Source organism: Rhyacophila brunnea, unplaced genomic scaffold (assembly GCF_057557595.1).
Source record: "Rhyacophila brunnea isolate RB1 unplaced genomic scaffold, BYU_Rbru_1.0 scaffold_118, whole genome shotgun sequence".
Taxonomy (NCBI): Eukaryota; Metazoa; Arthropoda; class Insecta; order Trichoptera; family Rhyacophilidae; genus Rhyacophila; species Rhyacophila brunnea.
Window position 1 is genome coordinate 1,025,219 of NW_028232772.1, and position 19,133 is coordinate 1,044,351.

General features: G+C 29.8%; 1 protein-coding gene across 3 annotated transcripts in view; it reads left to right on the plus strand.

Annotated features, from left to right (window-relative positions):
* The first annotated feature begins 2,909 nt into the window (after positions 1-2,909).
* LOC147078216 (uncharacterized) overlaps positions 2,910-19,133 on the plus strand; it is a 45,489-nt gene continuing 29,265 nt past the window's right edge. Inside the window, exons 1-3 of one of the 3 annotated variants that reach the window (XM_085960574.1) lie at positions 2,910-3,768; positions 13,128-13,347; positions 14,827-14,955. In XM_085960574.1, the coding sequence (XP_085816700.1) occupies positions 3,760-3,768; positions 13,128-13,347; positions 14,827-14,955 (358 nt within the window). In that variant the 5' untranslated portion in view covers positions 2,910-3,759. The remainder of the gene's footprint in view (positions 3,769-13,127; positions 13,348-14,826; positions 14,956-19,133) is intronic. The other 2 variants (XM_085960575.1, XM_085960576.1) reach the window with 2 other exon arrangements.

Here is a 19,133-nt window from a genome sequence, read left to right on the forward strand (position 1 = left end):
CCTATTTGTCTTTACAGATGGCGTTGGTTAGTTTTTAAAAATCAATTAAACCCTGCCTAAACCAAACCATGATAGTTTTGGTATACTTTGGGAAGTTATGCACACTTTTTCATTCATATTTATTTGTTTTCGTTTGATTAAGAATACATATTACACATATTGTTGGTTCATTTTTTTTTAAATTCATTAAGCCCTGCCTAAACTAAATTATAATAGATAAAAATATTATTCTATCTATAAAATACACAACGTTATGAATGATTTAATTGCATAATTTTAGATATTTTATAAATTAATCGACGAGTATTTTTAGGTATTATTTATAATGGCTTGGTTTTCGCAAGGTTTAATTGAATTTTTAAAAAATAACCAACACCGTCTGTAAATTGTAGTCTTATTTCAATGAAAACAACTACGTATGACTGACAAAGTTTAGTATGCTCTATTTATGGCTAATCTTAACAGCCCACCTCCACCCTTCGCCACTGGTAGATATTAAGAATATAAAAAAATTACATTTTAATATTTTCGAAAAATTATCGAGCTTTCCAGTTCGTAAAATTTTCCATTTCGTCATCTTACTGTCCGTTTCTTTAACGTCCAGGCTTCGACTTATTATACTTATATATTATTGTGATTATTAATTTTGACGATTACAAGAACATTTTTTATGTATAAAATTTGAAATGGATCGTGACCCGTATGATTTTACTACAGAATAGCCTTCTCAAAGGGTTGACCTCACTCCTATCGGCGTTTTATGACATGCAATTCAGTGGTTATTTTTCAAAACTGGACATGTCCACTATTCATTCCTCAGAGATAAATGAAAAAAACTTTTCAAATAAAAACACAGAGCGCAAACACGCACGCGACAAAAACCAAACTGTCAGATTGTATCACAACATACTTGGTCACGTGACTCAATACAGTCATCCCATTAGCTGAAAGTGATATGTCTCATATCGAATGTCAAGAACGTTGGAAGTGTCCCTATTTGTATGTCAACCCAATTTTTGGAACCTCTTTTCAATATGAAATTGGTGTTTTGTGGCTATTTTTGAAAGTCAATTGTCAAAAGTGAAAGTCATGTGTATGAGGTTATAGAATGATATTCTGATAATTACTCATATTCGGCATATATGGGACATGTCCAGTTTTGAAAGTTAACCACTGAAGTGGTCACTGGATTAATATTGGTGCATCCATCTGGGGCATTAAATGTTTTCTTATTCTGATGCATGCCTAAATAGCAAATGGATATTAACGATTCTAATAATTATGACGGTTACGACACGCGTATTTAGTAACCACTTGTGAAAGCGACAGTAGTCAATTAGTCGTACATGCAGGCCAAGTCTTCATCGCTAGACTCAAAGTGCGGAGTGTTTGGGTATCGTGAATGTGTCTGAAATACTAGTACCAACATAAATATCTAAAAAAATATAATTGTTGGCATTTAAATGCATGATGAATGAACAGGTTCACAATTGTATTAAAAAAATCTTATGCACAATCACTAATTATTACTTTTACGAAAATGCATTTATGCGCGAATAAAATAAATGAGTATTGAATAAAAACTGTTCAAAAGATATTCTGATATAAATATCCATGTGTTTTTAGTACGCCGCGGGTGGAAAACATTACGTGAAGATATTCATAGTACAAGTTAGGTTAAGTAATAATCATTTTGGTATTATTTTCTCTGTTTTACTACAAAAATAATGTACGGATTAAAGTGTCTCCGGTTGTTAGCTACGTGGAAGTTGAATTTTCCATATATACCGCCTTAGTACATACCTAGAGGGTAATGTAGAAGCCATAAAGGAAACAATAAAAATATTGTTAAAGAATCTTGGAATTAAAATACCTATAGGTACTTACTTATATTCAAATATATCGTCTGCACTTACTGCACTACATTTCCACACCGACCAAAGTCCTAAAATAAAAGCGAAAATTTTTAACTTATTTTCACGATATTTTCTTTACCTAAAAGTTGCAATCCGAATAAGAATATCAAAATTGTCATACAGTAAAATAAGTAGTATAATAAACTACTTTTTAAACATTGTTACAATTAAAATTTGGAGAGATCCTGATGTCAGCTATCAATGAAAGTAAATACCTACCTATTATTGGTACCTTCGTTAAAACCACAAAACCAGATTAATCAATGCAATTTGTTATACGTTTCAGATGTAGGTATATACTAGGTACTAGTTAATTTCACCGTAATTAGATAGGATACACGTAGCTCAATTATTGATAAAGCATATTGCCGCAAATTCCATGGATATGTTGGAGTCTTGCCCAACGTCGTATTTTTTCATAGGTTATAATATCTAATAAATAGTTGATGATTTCATTTAAAAATGGAAAGCATTTTTTTAATAAATTTAATGTTTTATTACGTTATTTTTTATACATAGACAAAATAATTATCTTATAATTAATAATTCTTACAATTTAGTTAATTACCTACTTAAGCAGATACACATCGTTTATAGCTGTACCAAAATTCGATTATTAAACCAACCTGTAAAATTTCATATAATGTATATGATCGTTTTTTTTAAATGAGATTCTATCAAGTACTTTAGTTTCAAATTGATTATTAAATTAACTACGTTGAAAATAACTGCATATTATTAAATGGTATGTAAGTATTATAGTTATTTTTGATTAGACCAGACTGCTTTAAAATATTTCTTTGAACAAGTGTGACGCATGGAGATGTGACAGTTTTTATGGAAATGTGATAATCGTGTATGAAAGTGAAACAAAGCTCGGCGCATCCCTTAGCCCCTCTCTCTTCATCACAGGTGATCCGTTCCCGTTGCCCCCACCCCGGTCTGATTGTCCTGGCGCTTGTTTCAGATAATATACGCGAGCCTCCTGTCTTCAGTCAGGTGTGGCGACGCACCCGAGAGACACGTGCCCCTCTGTAACCAACCACGCGATAAATTATCAACATAACATAACGATCTCGTTAATGAAATCTTCAAAATCACTAAATTGACCAACCATTAAAAATCGGAAAAGATTTTAAAATTCAAAGTGAATGAACATTTTAACACCTTATTATAAAAAATCATAATAATTCATTTAATTTTAAAACTAAGAAAATTTTTACTTAAACTATTGTATAGAAAGATTTTAGTATTTAATTTATAAGAATAACTAAACTTAATAATCATTGAAGTGTTTTTTTTTAATTTCTAATGAAAAACTTTATATAAGTAATACTTAATCGAAATATTTGAATTACGGCTAATAAATAATTAATGAACCTTTCAAAAGTCTAAATCGATGTCAATTATTACAGATTATACCTTCACAAATTACAATCGTAATAATCAAGTTTTCGAGTCCAATCAAATTAAAGCTAATCAACTTAATGTAACGTCCTGCGAACGCTATCGCGACATCAAGAATAAACAAACGAGTTTTTCCTATGCCGCCCGACAAAGCACGTAGGTAGTAAATTAAGTGAAATATTGATATTTTCATTATTGTCCGTGGTGTCTAATCGTAAATACGCGCGGTGTTATTTTGACGTAACAGTTATATCAATGTCACAAAAGCTTTGACGCGGTAAACAGACATTGTTCCTGAAAGCTTCGATAAGTTTGTTTATGATTTGCTGAGAGCTTTTTAACAATCATTGAAAGACATTGCCGCTTTATTGTTTCGTGATAAACATCATGGTGAACAATTTTTGACAGCTGCCAAACTTGTGTCATTCTTCTTGTTATGAAGTTGGTAAGATATTTTCTATTTATACATTTTTATTTTAGAAATAATTTTATTATTTAAATAAGATTAAAGTTATTAGATTATTCTGAATCTTTGGTGAAGTCAGGAGAACGTCATGGAGTCTTATTTTTCAGAGTACATTCATGTTTAATTATTATGTACTTTAAATATTATAATATATTATGTTATTCTGCAATGCAATCAATCAGTGACAGTTTTAGCACATATGTTACTTTTTAACATAATGTATTGTGAAACATATAATGTAATATTTAAAAAATTGCACTATAAAAACGCTACTAAAATGAATATATACACCTAATTAACGATATAGGTACTAAAAATATATATACCTATGTATTTGTGTAAATACTTATAATAATAATGCAAACAGCGGACCATGTTTTGTCTAATATAATAATTCAAATATAGCTTTTATTTTAAACTGAATTGAGTGCGATTTCTTCACAAGATAGATTAATAATATAGAAATGCCATGTACTGAGACTTTGATGCCAGTTTTAATTCATGACTTAATGGGGGCAAGCCATTAAACGTAAGAAATTCAGAATCTCCTGAATATATTCAAGTACCTATTAACAATATTTTATGCGCGTTGCGTTTACATGATAAAATTTTATGCATATTTTGATACAGACCTGAATAATATATTTTATAACATGTGTTTTAGTTTTTCCATTTGTTTATCTACACTCGAGATTCGTACGTTCTTGTAACCATACCCATAAAGTAACACACTTCCCATTTTTTAAATGTTTCTTGGATTGCTTAATATGTTTTTACTGTCTCTTAAAAATAAATATAAGTGTTATACTAATATAAGGTATTACTGCATACTTTTATAGATATGTACCTAACTACCTATTGATGAAAAACCTTATTGATATAATGCATCAATGTTATACATACAATTATCTAGCGTACCCAATATTTCAGACGATTTAACATTGCAATTGGATGTTTGGTTCGTCTATTATATAGTTATATATTATTTATAGATATAGGTAGGTTCTTGTAGTATATGGAAGTAATATTATACTGATCTCGACTCATAGTGGCATATAAGCACAATATGACGTATATATGAAGTGTCAGTATAAGTAGTTAATATTAAATCATGTTTAATTAATTGTGTTAACAATAAATTTTAATTGAAAACACATTGTATCTATTAATGAAAATAAAACACAGTTAATAATTTACAATTTAAGTAGGCTAAACCAGTTCTTATGATAATCAAATGTATGGAGAATAAGTACTAAATATTGTATGTTATTTTAATTATATAAAGTATATTAAATTATAGGTTAAATGGCCACGATGTTAATAATTTTTATATGCATATCTCTACATATGAAAATTTATACAAATCCATTAAATACTTAACATGGCGAATAATATTTCAATAACAAATATAATATAATCTGTTAATTAAGAATGTACTTAGGTGTCTATTATTTTTTCAGATATACCTTTGTAAGAATACATAAAAATTATTAGAATCCGTTTATCATTTGTTATTGATATTTTTACTCTCAAATTATTGATATTATTCTCTTCAAGAGGTTGACTAAAGTTTATAGTGTGTTAATGTGACATAGATTTATTAAGTACTTACCTATGCTAATTTTAGTCTCAGAGGAAATTTTAATTGTATTTGTATTAAATCTGTTTTGTAGGGTTCAATGCGACAATGAACATTATTAATACTACAATGACGATTGAACAATGTTTGACTGGTTTGAAATACAGTGGCTTCGAATATCATTTTTTTGTTCAAAGAAACCTTCAAGAAGAAACAATTACTATTTAAAATCAGCATAATATTTTGCATTTAGCTAAATCGGTCTCGAGAGAATCTGATGATATTTATTATCTACTCTATTAATCAACGAATGGTTAATTTTAATATTAATAATTAGGTACATAGCGATTCGTATCCGGAAATTTGCACGTAAACAGTTCACCGCACGACAATTATTCGTGCGTGGCAGTACGTGAAACATGAGTTCATGTAACATTAAATCAAATGACGAGTTCTTTGTTGAATATTTCCATGTAGTATATTTGTACGTATGCTACAACATGTGGAGATGCCTTTACTAGGTTAGGTTAGGTATGGTTATGGTTAATCTAACTGGAACAGTACTATTTGCAAACTATCGCCACATTTTGTAATATGTGCCACGGTGAAATGTTCAAAGAAGAACTCGTCATTTGATAAAATGTTATACGAACTAATGTTTCACGTACTGCGGCGTACGAATAAGTGTCCCACGATGAACTGCATATGTACAACTTAAATGTAGCCATAATGATTAGATAGTAATATTATTCGTAACACATGGACTTAGGAATAACCAAAACTAACAAAATTTTAATATTACGGTTGATTAGGATTCAGCTAAACAATATTTTTTATTAATTAATGAATCTTGTAATATTGTATTTTTTCTGCTCTTTATAAAACGGAACATTATATCATGGAAAACCTAAGTTTCTTTTTATTGGGTAATCCACATAATATCTATACTAAAATTCATTTCTAATTTGATGCTTTTTTGTCTCAATATTTTATGTTGATTTATGTTTGATAGTTACCCACCGATGATATTTAAGAATTTTGAATGAATAAATTATTAATCAAATATCTAATAAGTAGAGAAACGATTTTATATGTTTTATAGCGGAATCTTAATGCATTGAATTTATGAAATGATTAGATTTATTAAAATTACTATTTAAATTATTGTATTTGACCGAAACCTACAAAATATTTCTACAATATAATGATAACTTAATCATAATAAAGTATTCGTACAATAAATACGTATGTGTTTATTAATATTACTTATTTATTCATGCGTGTCCACTTTTAGTTAAAAACAATTAACTACCTAACCACAAATCGTTCTCTAATACTGAAATTTGACAAAATAAATATTAGGTTAGGTTAGGTAATTGTGTTGTTATTTATATACCTAACAATATAGTATGGCAATGGACGAGCGGACTATGCGTCAGCTTATAATTTCGTGGGTCCCAGGTTCAAATCCTGGGTCTGGAAAACACATAATATAGGGGTTGTCAATTTGTATTTTGAGTCTTGAGCTAATAGATTGAGCAACTGACTAACATTCATTTCTCAAAAAAGCATTAATTTGTTAAGTAAAACAATCTTTTACGTCGTGGATGGCCTTATTATCGTATTATAATTGGACATGGTCAAAAAAAGAAATATAATTGAATTAAAATAATATACGATATGATTAAAATTAGATTAAAAGTATTCGTCATTCGATTAATTAAAAGAATTAAATTAATATTTTAATTTTTTTAGAAGATTTATTATAAAAAAGGCCATGAGATTTTCAACTAAACAAATACCACTCTCAAATTTTTATCACATGAATTTTGTCAATAGTTATTTTCTTATGCATTATTCCACGTTGGTATAACAGCTGCACATTTTCGGCGCATTGATCAACATTGAGAGACGTTACCGAAACTATTCAAATAATCATTAAGTATTACTGAAGGACATATTTGCATATCAGAATGTCGTTCAATCGACAGCTTAACTGCGACAAAACAAACAATCACAGATGGTATACAAGACACACAACACATTAACCCAATATCAAAATTTCTTTAATACGTTGACGAATAATATCAGAGATTAACTCATTTAAGCAAAAAATCGAAAAAAAACAATTAACAATAGCAAAGATTTGATTTCAAATGATTATTTAAGGCTATACCTCAATTAAGGTCTAAAAATATCGTGGCTAGTGTTTATTGTAGATTGTGCATATGACGCGTGCCGAACGAAATATAATTTGTCATATAAATCCAACATGCGTCAATTTAATGTTCTATTAGTAACAATAATAATATATTCATTGACGTGTTTTCTTTTTCAAGTAAATTGGTAACGTGTTTTAGTCATCTTTACACGAATTAAGAATTAATACCCCCGTCGCCATCACGAAACAAATTGACGTGTTCACAGCTCGACTTTCGCTCTGCAATTGTCAGCGAGTCCAAAATTTCGTCGCACCTATAGTTGAAAATTATTTGCCGTTTCACTGAAGTAATGTATGCTCTTAACGCATTTAATTTGTAAAGAAACAATTTGCAGACAGCAGCAAATAATTTAAATCATTTTAATTACCCATAGGTACCTAAATTAGACACATCATCAGAATACCAGCAAAATATAATTCAAGTGATTTCCAGCGACGTCTGTAAGCAAAGTGACACACATAAGCTGTGTAAAAATTCCGCAAACAATATTATAAATATGTTATCTAAATTCATTACATACTCTCCTATAATGGATTAAAGGGGGGACATGCTCAGCGTAGGTCAAAATGGAGCTTTTATTCTATTTTCAAAGCATGATCCTGGACATACCTTAAACGTTGTAGATAATCTATTTATATAATTTTGAAGCCTTATTATCTGTTATATTTATTTTAAACATTTAATGACTGCATAAAGTATTTTTATTACATAAAATAGTATTCTTTTAAACTTCTCGCTTGAATGTTTAAGAATATAGTCATATTTAAGTACATAAATGTGCAGTGGTGTTAAGATTTTTTACATTTATTAATTTTTAAACGCATTTATAAAACCATCAGAATAATTTATGTCGACATTATTATAGTGAAATATGTATGATAAAAAATTATATTGATAATCTCGGTGATCCCAAATTTGACAAGAATTAGGCATTTTATTATTCAAAAAGTGGGCAAGATTAACACATTTGAAGATAATTCTAAAGATACTAATTATAAGCTTTGTTTTTGACTATTCAAGTGTGATAAACATCCTATGAATAATGATTGCTTTATAATAATTATTGACCTAAGAATAAGGTAGTGTTTTTTTTTTAAATACGCCATTTCTTTTGGCATTCCCCAGTAGTTAAGCTACAACATATGGCCGTGGCCATAAATTGACAAACTAAAACTGAAGTAGGGAGTAAGAACATGTTAACGCGCGTGTTTGAATATGTAACTAACCGGAAAAAAATCTTTTTTTTAAACGGTACAAAACCAAACGACCTTTACAACAGTCATCTTTAGGACTCGCCATTGTATATTATTGACAAAGATCGCATAACCCTTGTTCTTAGGTCTGATGGAAATAAGTCCTTTATGTGAGATTATTCCATCGCAATCTTTGCGTTTTAAATGTGTGAAAAACAATAGCACATTCTAGGTAATCGTATGTTTGTAATCCGCTAAGAAGTTCTGAATTACTACGCTCGCGCAATATCCAACCGACGACTTGATTCCGAGTTTATGACATGTGATTATTTAAAACATACGCAACTGTACGCTGTGACAATATTATATGTGAGCTTTTAAAAAAATCATTATTTTCGTACGACGTATTAAAGCTTGGTATTTGTATGATATTAGGTATTTTTAACATTTACTTAATATTAAAACTTAAATATAACTTTACTGTCCAAGTAAGTATATGTAGTTAATTTCAATCGCGAATCATTTAAATCTCTCCAACATACAATCTTCACCACTGACCTACTCTACGTTTTTTGAATACTTTTGAATACTCAGCATTGAATTTTATTGTATTTTAAGACATATGCATGGAAAGCATATTATTTAGAAAATATTGTACCTATATGGCTATGAGTATTAACAAAGGTTTTGTATTCTTATTAAAATATTAATTATCAAATATTTTTAATATTAAATATAAATATGCATATGCATATTCCTATATTTTATTTTATTTTATAATAAAATCTAAATAATTAAAAATAATAACGCATTTTTGATACTTATTATTTAAGTAATAAAAGAACAGCTAAGCTTTGGACAAAGTAAATTAAAAGATAAAAAGAACTTTTTATATAAACGTTTTTAAATTTTCTGTTGAATCATATAAACTTGACTTGACTAGCTTAAACTATTCAAAAAATTTGTACTTGATAGAAATACTGAATAATGAAATGTCATTTCATATTTATTTCCATAGTAACGCACGTATATATTAATAATTTAGTTGCTAGAACCCCCTAGCAACCAATAATGGTGTCGAAATAACTTTTCATATAAAACAGAATTAACTGAAAATGTAATAAATTCTACTTAAAGATGGCTAAAAGTATTAAAAAAAATCATTTGCATCGTGTTCTGATATATTCAAAAAGTTTCAAATGTCTAGCTAGTCGGGAAGTTAGTTAAAAATCGATTAAAAGATTTGTACCGGACGAATAAGAATACGAGATAAGAAAAATGTTGTAATAATATAAAATAATCTTCACAAAATATTAGTAAAATTCAAGCTCAAATTAAAGAAAAATGTAATAATGCTGCGGTATAATATATCGGAATACAATTTAAGCGTCTTCAATATTGTGACTTTCGCAAAATACACACTTTACTCACTGCAATAGGTGTCATTTTGTAAAATGTGGATAATAGCACTGGAATATAAAATTACATAGATGTAGAAATAAAATACCGGTAGAATATTATTGAACCAAGCTACTACTAAAGTCATTAAAATAATAAGGTACAATTGGAACTAAATCAAGAATATAAAGATTTTTATATTTTTATATTTTTTCAGTCCATTTATCGATGAAACGATTTGAATGAAATAATCCTTTGTTATAAATCAGACTTACCTATCGTTATTATTGGACATGTGTTATTCTTTTTTTTTATTAAGCTACAAAGTCTCATATTAGGCTTATTTAGCTGTACATTTATATACTAGTATTACATTTGCATTACTAATACATAATAGATAATAATATTTTATGTTAACTTCAACCATATGGTATTATAATTTGTACTTGCAGGTTTCATTCTCTCATAAACATTTGGATAAACGAAAATGCTTTGATGTTGAGCTTTGAGATATAAACATCTAAAGATTAAGTGGTAATTGATTTAAATTATCAAAAAGTCTTCGATTTTAACCATCATAAAGCGGACATTGCATGATACTCGTATATTATTATATGATATTTGAAAATAAAATCAATGTACCTACATATTATAAAGCCTAGGCATTGATAATTTGTATTATTATGTGTTCTTTTATTATAATATTATTATAAAATGACCTGTCTAAAATTTAATTAACATATTGATAGAGTAATAGAAATAATTAACAAGTAATTAAGTAGGTACATAATATATACGATATATTTAACTTATTGTACATTTTCCCACAATTGTTATAAATGTATATATTATATACAACACCTTCGTCCTAACGGACACTGGACACTTTTGTTGAAATCGATGTTCATGTTTTTAATATATACGTATAATAATAAATATAATTAAAATTCTAAAGTACTTGCATTAGGTTATAACAATAAAACATTTAGTAAGATTGAAAGTTATTATTATAACCGTGGTCAGTTTAATATTAGTGTCTTAACTGTGTCCACACCTCTAAAGCTTTTGTTCTTTGTTCTCACGTTTTATCATCAACCATAATCGATATAGGTACCCATTTTTATTTTACAATATATAAAAATGGCATTCAAAAATGAAACGATAATATAATTTTAGTGTTAATAATAACGTTATACTTAACGGACACGTGCTTTAAAAATAATTTTTAATCAAAATTATCAACATTTTATTGTCGAATAAAATTTTTAAAAGTAAAAGTAACTGACTTATCCTCAATTCTCAGAATATAACAATGACAATATGTAATGGAAAATCATTTCCATTACCACTCTACTGAAGTGCTCCAGAAACATTTCAGTCATCATACAGAACGACTTAACTCATCAAGGGATTGCACAATAATAACACTACGTGGAAGTTTTACGTTATAGCTTTCCATTACCATAAATACCATTACAGCAAATACCAGGGTTATTTTTGCGATCATTCAGATTATATTATTAGTTCAGACACAATAATTGATTTGTTACGATTTTATACACTAGTAATTTTCATAACCAAACAAAATGTTACAGTAAAAAGTAGAGAACAATAAAATGAATCAAAGAGTAAAAAAATCAATGAAAGTGTATTGCATAATATGTGAAATTTTCGCAAGAAGGTTTATAATTCAAATTATAATTATTTTGATACACGTTCATAACATGATATTTAGAATAAAACTATATCATATATTAAAAAAAGAAATATATCAGCATTAAACAGTAGAAAAGTGTTAATACAAACAAATATAAATTAGATACATCGAATGAGCTAAGCATACCCTATTTTAAGAATTTATAGACCTATCCACATCTCACGCAGGTGGAATATGTCAATATCCAAAGTGATTGGTTGAATAGATTTATTGCCTTCCCAATTGGCATTACCAATGGCAGGTTAGTTCTGCACCTTGGGAGACCAAACAATGCACCTCGACATGGTTAAGACCACCACTGAACAGAAACATTAAACTTTTTAATTAAAAAAAAGTGTTGTTAATTTAGACTCACCTAGATATAACTGTAAACCTACTAAGAATGCAAGAAATAGGTATATAGTTGTTTTAAAAATTCAACTTTTGCAATGAAGGAAAATGACTAAGCTCTGTAATTTTATTAAAATCATTTACCATAAACTTTACTAGCCATCAATATTTGGTACCTATATTATAATATGCATTTCTAATTGCATGTTGCTCTATGCAGTTTTGATTGTCGTTATTTCGATTTAAAAATCACGCTTTTCTGCCTAAATTTTAAATTAACATCATTTCGTATATAACATCAATGTTTCGTATACATTACAAATTTAATAATAAATACAGAATTTTCAATCCGCATCTCTAACTTTAGGGATTGGTAGTATTATAATAATATGGACTTACACGTAATTTTAAGAAATAAATTTAATTTAAATTTATTTATTTATAAGGAATAAAATCTAGCTACACTACTACTCTATGACGATGTATTGTCAATGAGATTTTATATTTAATTAAACATTATTTAAGTTATCTTCATTATTCTTATAACAAAAAAGAATTGATGTCTAAAATATTTTAAATTAAAAATGACTCTTTATTTGATTAAATAACTGACATCTAAAAAAACGAAAATGATTCAACAAAATTAATTTATTAATTGGTTACCTACATAGAGATTTTCCTGATTTTATGCCGATTAATTTGAAGAACTATCTCATTTCTACGTCGTTAGTTCTTAAATATAGTTATTTTCAAAACGAAATGTATCATACAAAATATCTTAGCATTTTCAATTCTGAGATTTCATGATCGCAAAATAAAGAAGTATTCCGAGATTTCAAACATATTAAAAAAATGCCATTACATAATTTTTAATTACGATGTTTTTCATTATTCACCAGGGTAGCATGCTGAAACAAGAGGCTCCCCCCTCTCCTCTTACCCCACCACCTGATACTTCTGGATTACTACTGGCGTATGAGAGGGACAGGAGACGTGGAATAGCACTGAGTGCATTCTGTGAAAGGGAGAGGGAAAAGCTCAGTGCGTTTTCCATGGTATCATCAGCCAGAGACTTTTCTTTCGGAGTCGACGGATTAAAAGAATACGCAAGGGCGAGAGGTTTGTACAATTTAAATATTCAATTCAATTTTACAATAATTATTGTGCTCATATTTGTTTATATAGTCAAATTGCATTTATATCATCGAGAAAACATATTGTTACAAATAATATTATGTTTATGACAAATTCGACAATCATGAATACCACCAAATATATTGTAATTTCACGGTTTCCAAAGCAAAGTTGAAAAACAACGTTAAAAATCCAATCGGATTTTCTAAATTTGTATGCCTATTGTGCTGATTGTGTCAGTGTCTCAGAGCCAGGGTATCTTAGGTCCGATTTCCCCCAAAAATTAGTTAATTTGTATGCTTTTCTTACCTTATTCATAACAAAAACCTAGAATTCATACAACCATAAAGCTGTAAGTCCATAGTGATTACGTGTAATAATACTATCGGCCTTTCTAAGTTTTTTTTTATGTTTATTTTTGTATCTCAGAAAAATTGTGTATTTAGTCCAATTTTAGCCGAAAATATTAAAAAAATGTACATCGATTGTCACATCTTACAGACCCAATTCATATTTTTAGTATACTCATGATAAAAATTTACAATTTCAACAACCAGTCTTTATGGTTCCATTACAGTTAAGCGCATATAACATCTTATGTTGCGTTTTATGAGTGTTCTTTTTGGAATTACGATACATCGGTTTTTTAATACAATGACTAGGTGACAAGTATTATTGATAAGCAAATATAGAATTTGTGATTATATTTGTTTTATTGTTACTAGTACAATTAATTTAATATAAATATTATAATGAAAATAATGAAATAATATAGAAAATGGAATAGATCATTTATTTCTAGCCACACTGCCCCAGTTTCAATATGACGGGTTTGGGTCAAAATCCCGAAGGCCGAAATCCCGAATGGTGAAATCCCGAATGGCCGAAATCCCGAAAGCTTAAATCTCGAAAGCCGAAATCCCGAATGCCGAAATCCCGAATGGCCGGAATCCCGAAGGCCGAAATCCCAAAAAATAAAAAAATACAGTAATACAAAAAACAGTAATAATTGTGCAATCAAGAGCAAATCGGGCAATATCGATTAATCAATCATAGAACAAATGGGTTTTTGTCTCTCCTGTAAAAAATTGCGTAATCTTAACACTTATATTGAATTGCGCAATTTTTACAAGAGAGACAAAAACCCATTTTTCCACAAAAAATGGTCTTTTGTCTCTCTCGTAAAATTTGCGCAATTCAAGATAAGTATTAAGATTGCGCAATTTTTACTGTTTGTAATTTTTTTTATTTTTCGAGATTTCGGCCATTCGGGATTTCACCATTCGGGATTTCACCATTCGGGATTTCGGCCTTCGGGATTCCGGTCTTTGGGATTTTGACCCAATCCCGTCATATTGAAACTGGGGCGGTGTGGCTAGAAATAAATGATCTATTCCATTTTCTATATTATTTCATTATTTTCATTATAATATTTAAAAACTTTCAATATTCTATTTTCCATAGCTGAACTGGGTGCCCTAATGTATTGTGGACCGCTGGGTTACCCAGCTTGTGTTTGGCCACCCTTGCTTTTACGACCGCCACCGCCACCCGCCTCACCGCCTCGGACTCCCGATAAACAAAACGACGAAGGTATGTAATAATTTTCTTGTACATGTAGTCTTTCCATATTGGTATAAGTATAGGTTGTATGTATATATATATCATGTAAATTCTAAATCAATTGAAAAGATATTTTTTTTTAATATTGCGTTAATTGTAGATACGTTTTTTATTGATTTTAAACCATAGAGGTATTAAATAAAAAGAGGGGCAAGGAATCGACTTTCTCATACAACTGAATGAAGTAGGCCAACAATAGCCGACAACTTACGAGAAAACAGCGACGCGATAAAAAAAATGCAGGGCATCACGGAGGATTTACTTTGGTCATTATAACGTACCCACATAAATAATGTTAACGCGGAAATTTTGCCGCAACTTAATCAAGTCATATCAAGATAATCATCAGCCTGCCTCACCATATCTGCCTGTTTCACCATACCTTCATATAACCTGCCGCCCCTAGTTTTAAACCATTCAAAAATATAGTTCTAAATATTCTTCTTTTTATAATTAATAATGTACATAAGTTTTTACTCCATCCCAGTCTATGGTTATTTTAGTTTTTATTTTTGACATTATTATCAAGACTAGTATATTTTTATTAAAGAACCTAGGATATTACGACCAGAACTGTGTGGTAGACATATACTTGATAATCAAATGGTTTGATAGCTAAAATAGTTATCAACAAATATTAAAAATTAAATTGGTAGTTTAATGCTTATTTAATTATTAATCAATTGAAAAATGGAATTTTATGAGGTACTTACTTATAGAAATTATACGTATTAATATAATTACTAGCTGACCCGGCAAACGTTGTTCTGCCATATAAATTATTTCTAGTGAATATTTTGGTTGTTAAATAAAAAATACCGAATTTATCGTAAGTGTGTAGGGATGGGATCTATGACAGAAAGAGAATGGAGCGCTGTAGACGATGACCGCCGATAAAAACAAAAAAACACCAACCATTCATTTTCTCAATTCAAAATGAGTAATGATGTTCATAATGAATGAATTACCTGTGACAGGATCTCGTTGTTTAATGTTTATGCAATATCCGTCTTGTCCCTTCCAGAAAATAAGCGGATATTGGAGAGCGTCGCATGAACGGTGTGCGTCAGCGATGAACTCCAGATTATTGTTTCTTCTTCGAATCACGATTTCTCGCGTCGATGTGCGGTCGCCAACCATGATTCCAGCAATGTCGTCAACAATAGGCGAATTGAATCGACACACGTGCTCTCCAGCTGGTGTTTTATCAGGATTGATAACAATAGCGTGATTGTCACTTTGCAATTCGTGCATGTGTGCTTTGAAGTATTTCAATAATTCATTGTGCTCATTCAATATGGCGTCCAGTTCGCCGACGATGCGCCTGGCATTAAGCAAATTGAAGCAACGTGCATCCACACGATTGTTGTCCTCACCGCCCATGAAGTAGATTTGTAAAAAATTATGTGGTTCGTTTGGCATTGGCAGCAATGAGACTACTTTGTGCCTTTGATTTTGAACGTAGAATGGAATTGTTGACCATTTGCCGCAGTATTGTGAACAATTTCTGTTGCTCTGAACGAAGTCATTTGGAAGCATGAATTGAATGTGCGAATGGACTTCAGGAACAGGTTTGAATCTGGAACCGTGCCGATGAGCAAGCCGTTCAATGGTTCTGGTGGTGTCTCAATTTCTGGTAGTTGCACTTTTCCTGATGCGCAACACATCCCGGCTGACTCATGTTTGAATTTGATCGCATGACAATGGGGACATTCTTTGTCCATAGCACCAATACGCACTTTCGAATGAGCGGAATATTCAATATCTGGCTCGTACTCGAATGCGAGACGAAAGAACGAAGCGGATGTAAATGCTCGATGTACCTACTTGTTGGCGTTGTCAGTCATTTTCTCTGCGTTTGTTAACTACGAACCGGCACGCTTGGCTCCGTTCCAATTGTCGTTGTTGATTTCGTTCAGCTCGTGCCTTTTGTGATTGAGATGCACGCAATTGTGACATGCTCACACGCACGTTTTTGTTATCTTGTTGGATTTGTCCGTCTGTTCTTTCTGCTCTACTATTTCACATGTTTGTTGCTTTATTCGTTCGACGGCCCAAATGGCCCCCCTTGCGTCTTGCTGGCATTGTGCACTGTAATACACGCACACAAAAATAGATAAATTAAAATAAATCGTACAAAATTTTGCACGCACTGCGTTGTGATATGCCGAATGAAATGTCAAAATGACGCGATGCTTCTCTTGAATTCTTCTCGGACGTAGCGCCATCTGTCATTCAACAACATAAATAATTTCGTTCTGTTTGAAATACGAACGACGGTTAAATTTGTTCATACAAAAATAATAAAATCGCGATTAAAAAATGGGAGGGTAGGGGTAGGAGGGTGAAAATTTGGGTTTATAAGTATTTTTTGATGCCAAATAATAAAAAAAATACAAAAAAAAATTGTCAAAAAAATAAAAGAAAAAATTTTCCGTATAGAGATACCATAATCACCTAGCGGTATGAAATATACTTGTTGACCTATTCTCATATCTAACAAATATACATAAAAAAATTCATAAAAATCGGTCGAGCCATTTCGGAGGAGTGCGACCACAAACATCGTGACACGAGATTTTTATATATATAGAGATTCTACTATTGTTTAATAGTAAATCAGTATTTTCAATGCCTATTTAGTATTATATATTTTTGCGCGATAATATTTTTAAAATATTTGTCGCTTTGAAAGAGTTGATTGTGTGCTTTATATTTTTGTATATTGTGGTTTTTATGGTGATGAATAAAATGTTAAATTATTTGAACAGTCTTTTGAGGTACCTACCTTAGTAACCTGATTCACGATTTAAATTATCTTACATGAATAAACTAATTCACTATTCTTTTAAAATATCTTTAAGTAGGTATACGTCTTATGCTGGTGTATAAAAATTTCACTTAAAAGTGGTATATTTTTTTATCATCAAACAACGGATGTTAATTAGTCAGCGAAGTACTTTGTTGAGAGCCATTGAACTTCTGATTACTTTAAACCAGTCAAAACACAAACAGATAAAGTATTTTTTTAAACCACCAGCTTACCTATCCAAATTCATAATATGGAATCATTGACACATTATTACACGGACGAAATAAAATGTTTACAAAATTTTATTTTGCCCTGACGTTTAGTCCAATAGAATAATTTTATATAAATATTCTTTGGTAATAAATATATAAATACAAACTGAAACATGGAAAAAAAACTTTATGATACAAACAAAATAGTTTTCTTTATATAAATACGTTATAATCGTATATGTAGCTTACTTCCTAGCAGCATTACTGTAGATTAAATGTGACATAAACGATATGTATATATAATATAGCAGTGACGAAGGGTAGAGGTAAGCAGTTAAGTTCCGACATAAATAGTGCATACTAAACTTTGTCAGTCATACATTTTTGTTTTTATTGAACTAAGACTACAGTGTACAGATGGTGTTGTTAGTTTTTAAGAATTCAATTAAATCCTGCCTAAGCTAAAACATAATAGTTTTGGTATGCTATTGGCGATCCAACAAAATAGAGCAAACTTTTTCATTCATACTTTTTTTTTTTCGTTGAAATAATTATAGTTACATGTTACCAACACAATATAATGTTGGTCGTTTTTTTTAATTAATTAAGCCCTACCCAAACCACAGTAGATAAAATATCAAAAATTATGTATAATTTAATCGCATTTTTATATGGTATTTTTGACTATTATCTATTATGAGTTAGAAAACTAATCTATTGTTCTAATTCTATTGTTCAATTGAATTTTAAAAACAAACCATCACCATCTAATTGTAGTCATAGTTCAATGAAAACACTTACTCACGGCTGATAGAGTTTAGTTTGCACTATTTAAGTCGGATATTAACAGCCTACCTCCAAACTTCACCACTGATATGTAGGTTTATTTCTAATCTAAATGGAATTAGTAAAATAGTTTAAAACGATGGCATCCATAGATTTTTATTCATAGATATATTTAATGATACAATAATTAAGTATGATGCTCTAATTGCTGTAAAAGTAAATTCATTACGTAACTATTTATTTTAATAAAATCAGACTTCCTTAGATAATAGATACAGGTATTGTTTTTGATTGTCATGGCATTTTTTTTATAAATAACATTAACAGCATTTAAACAT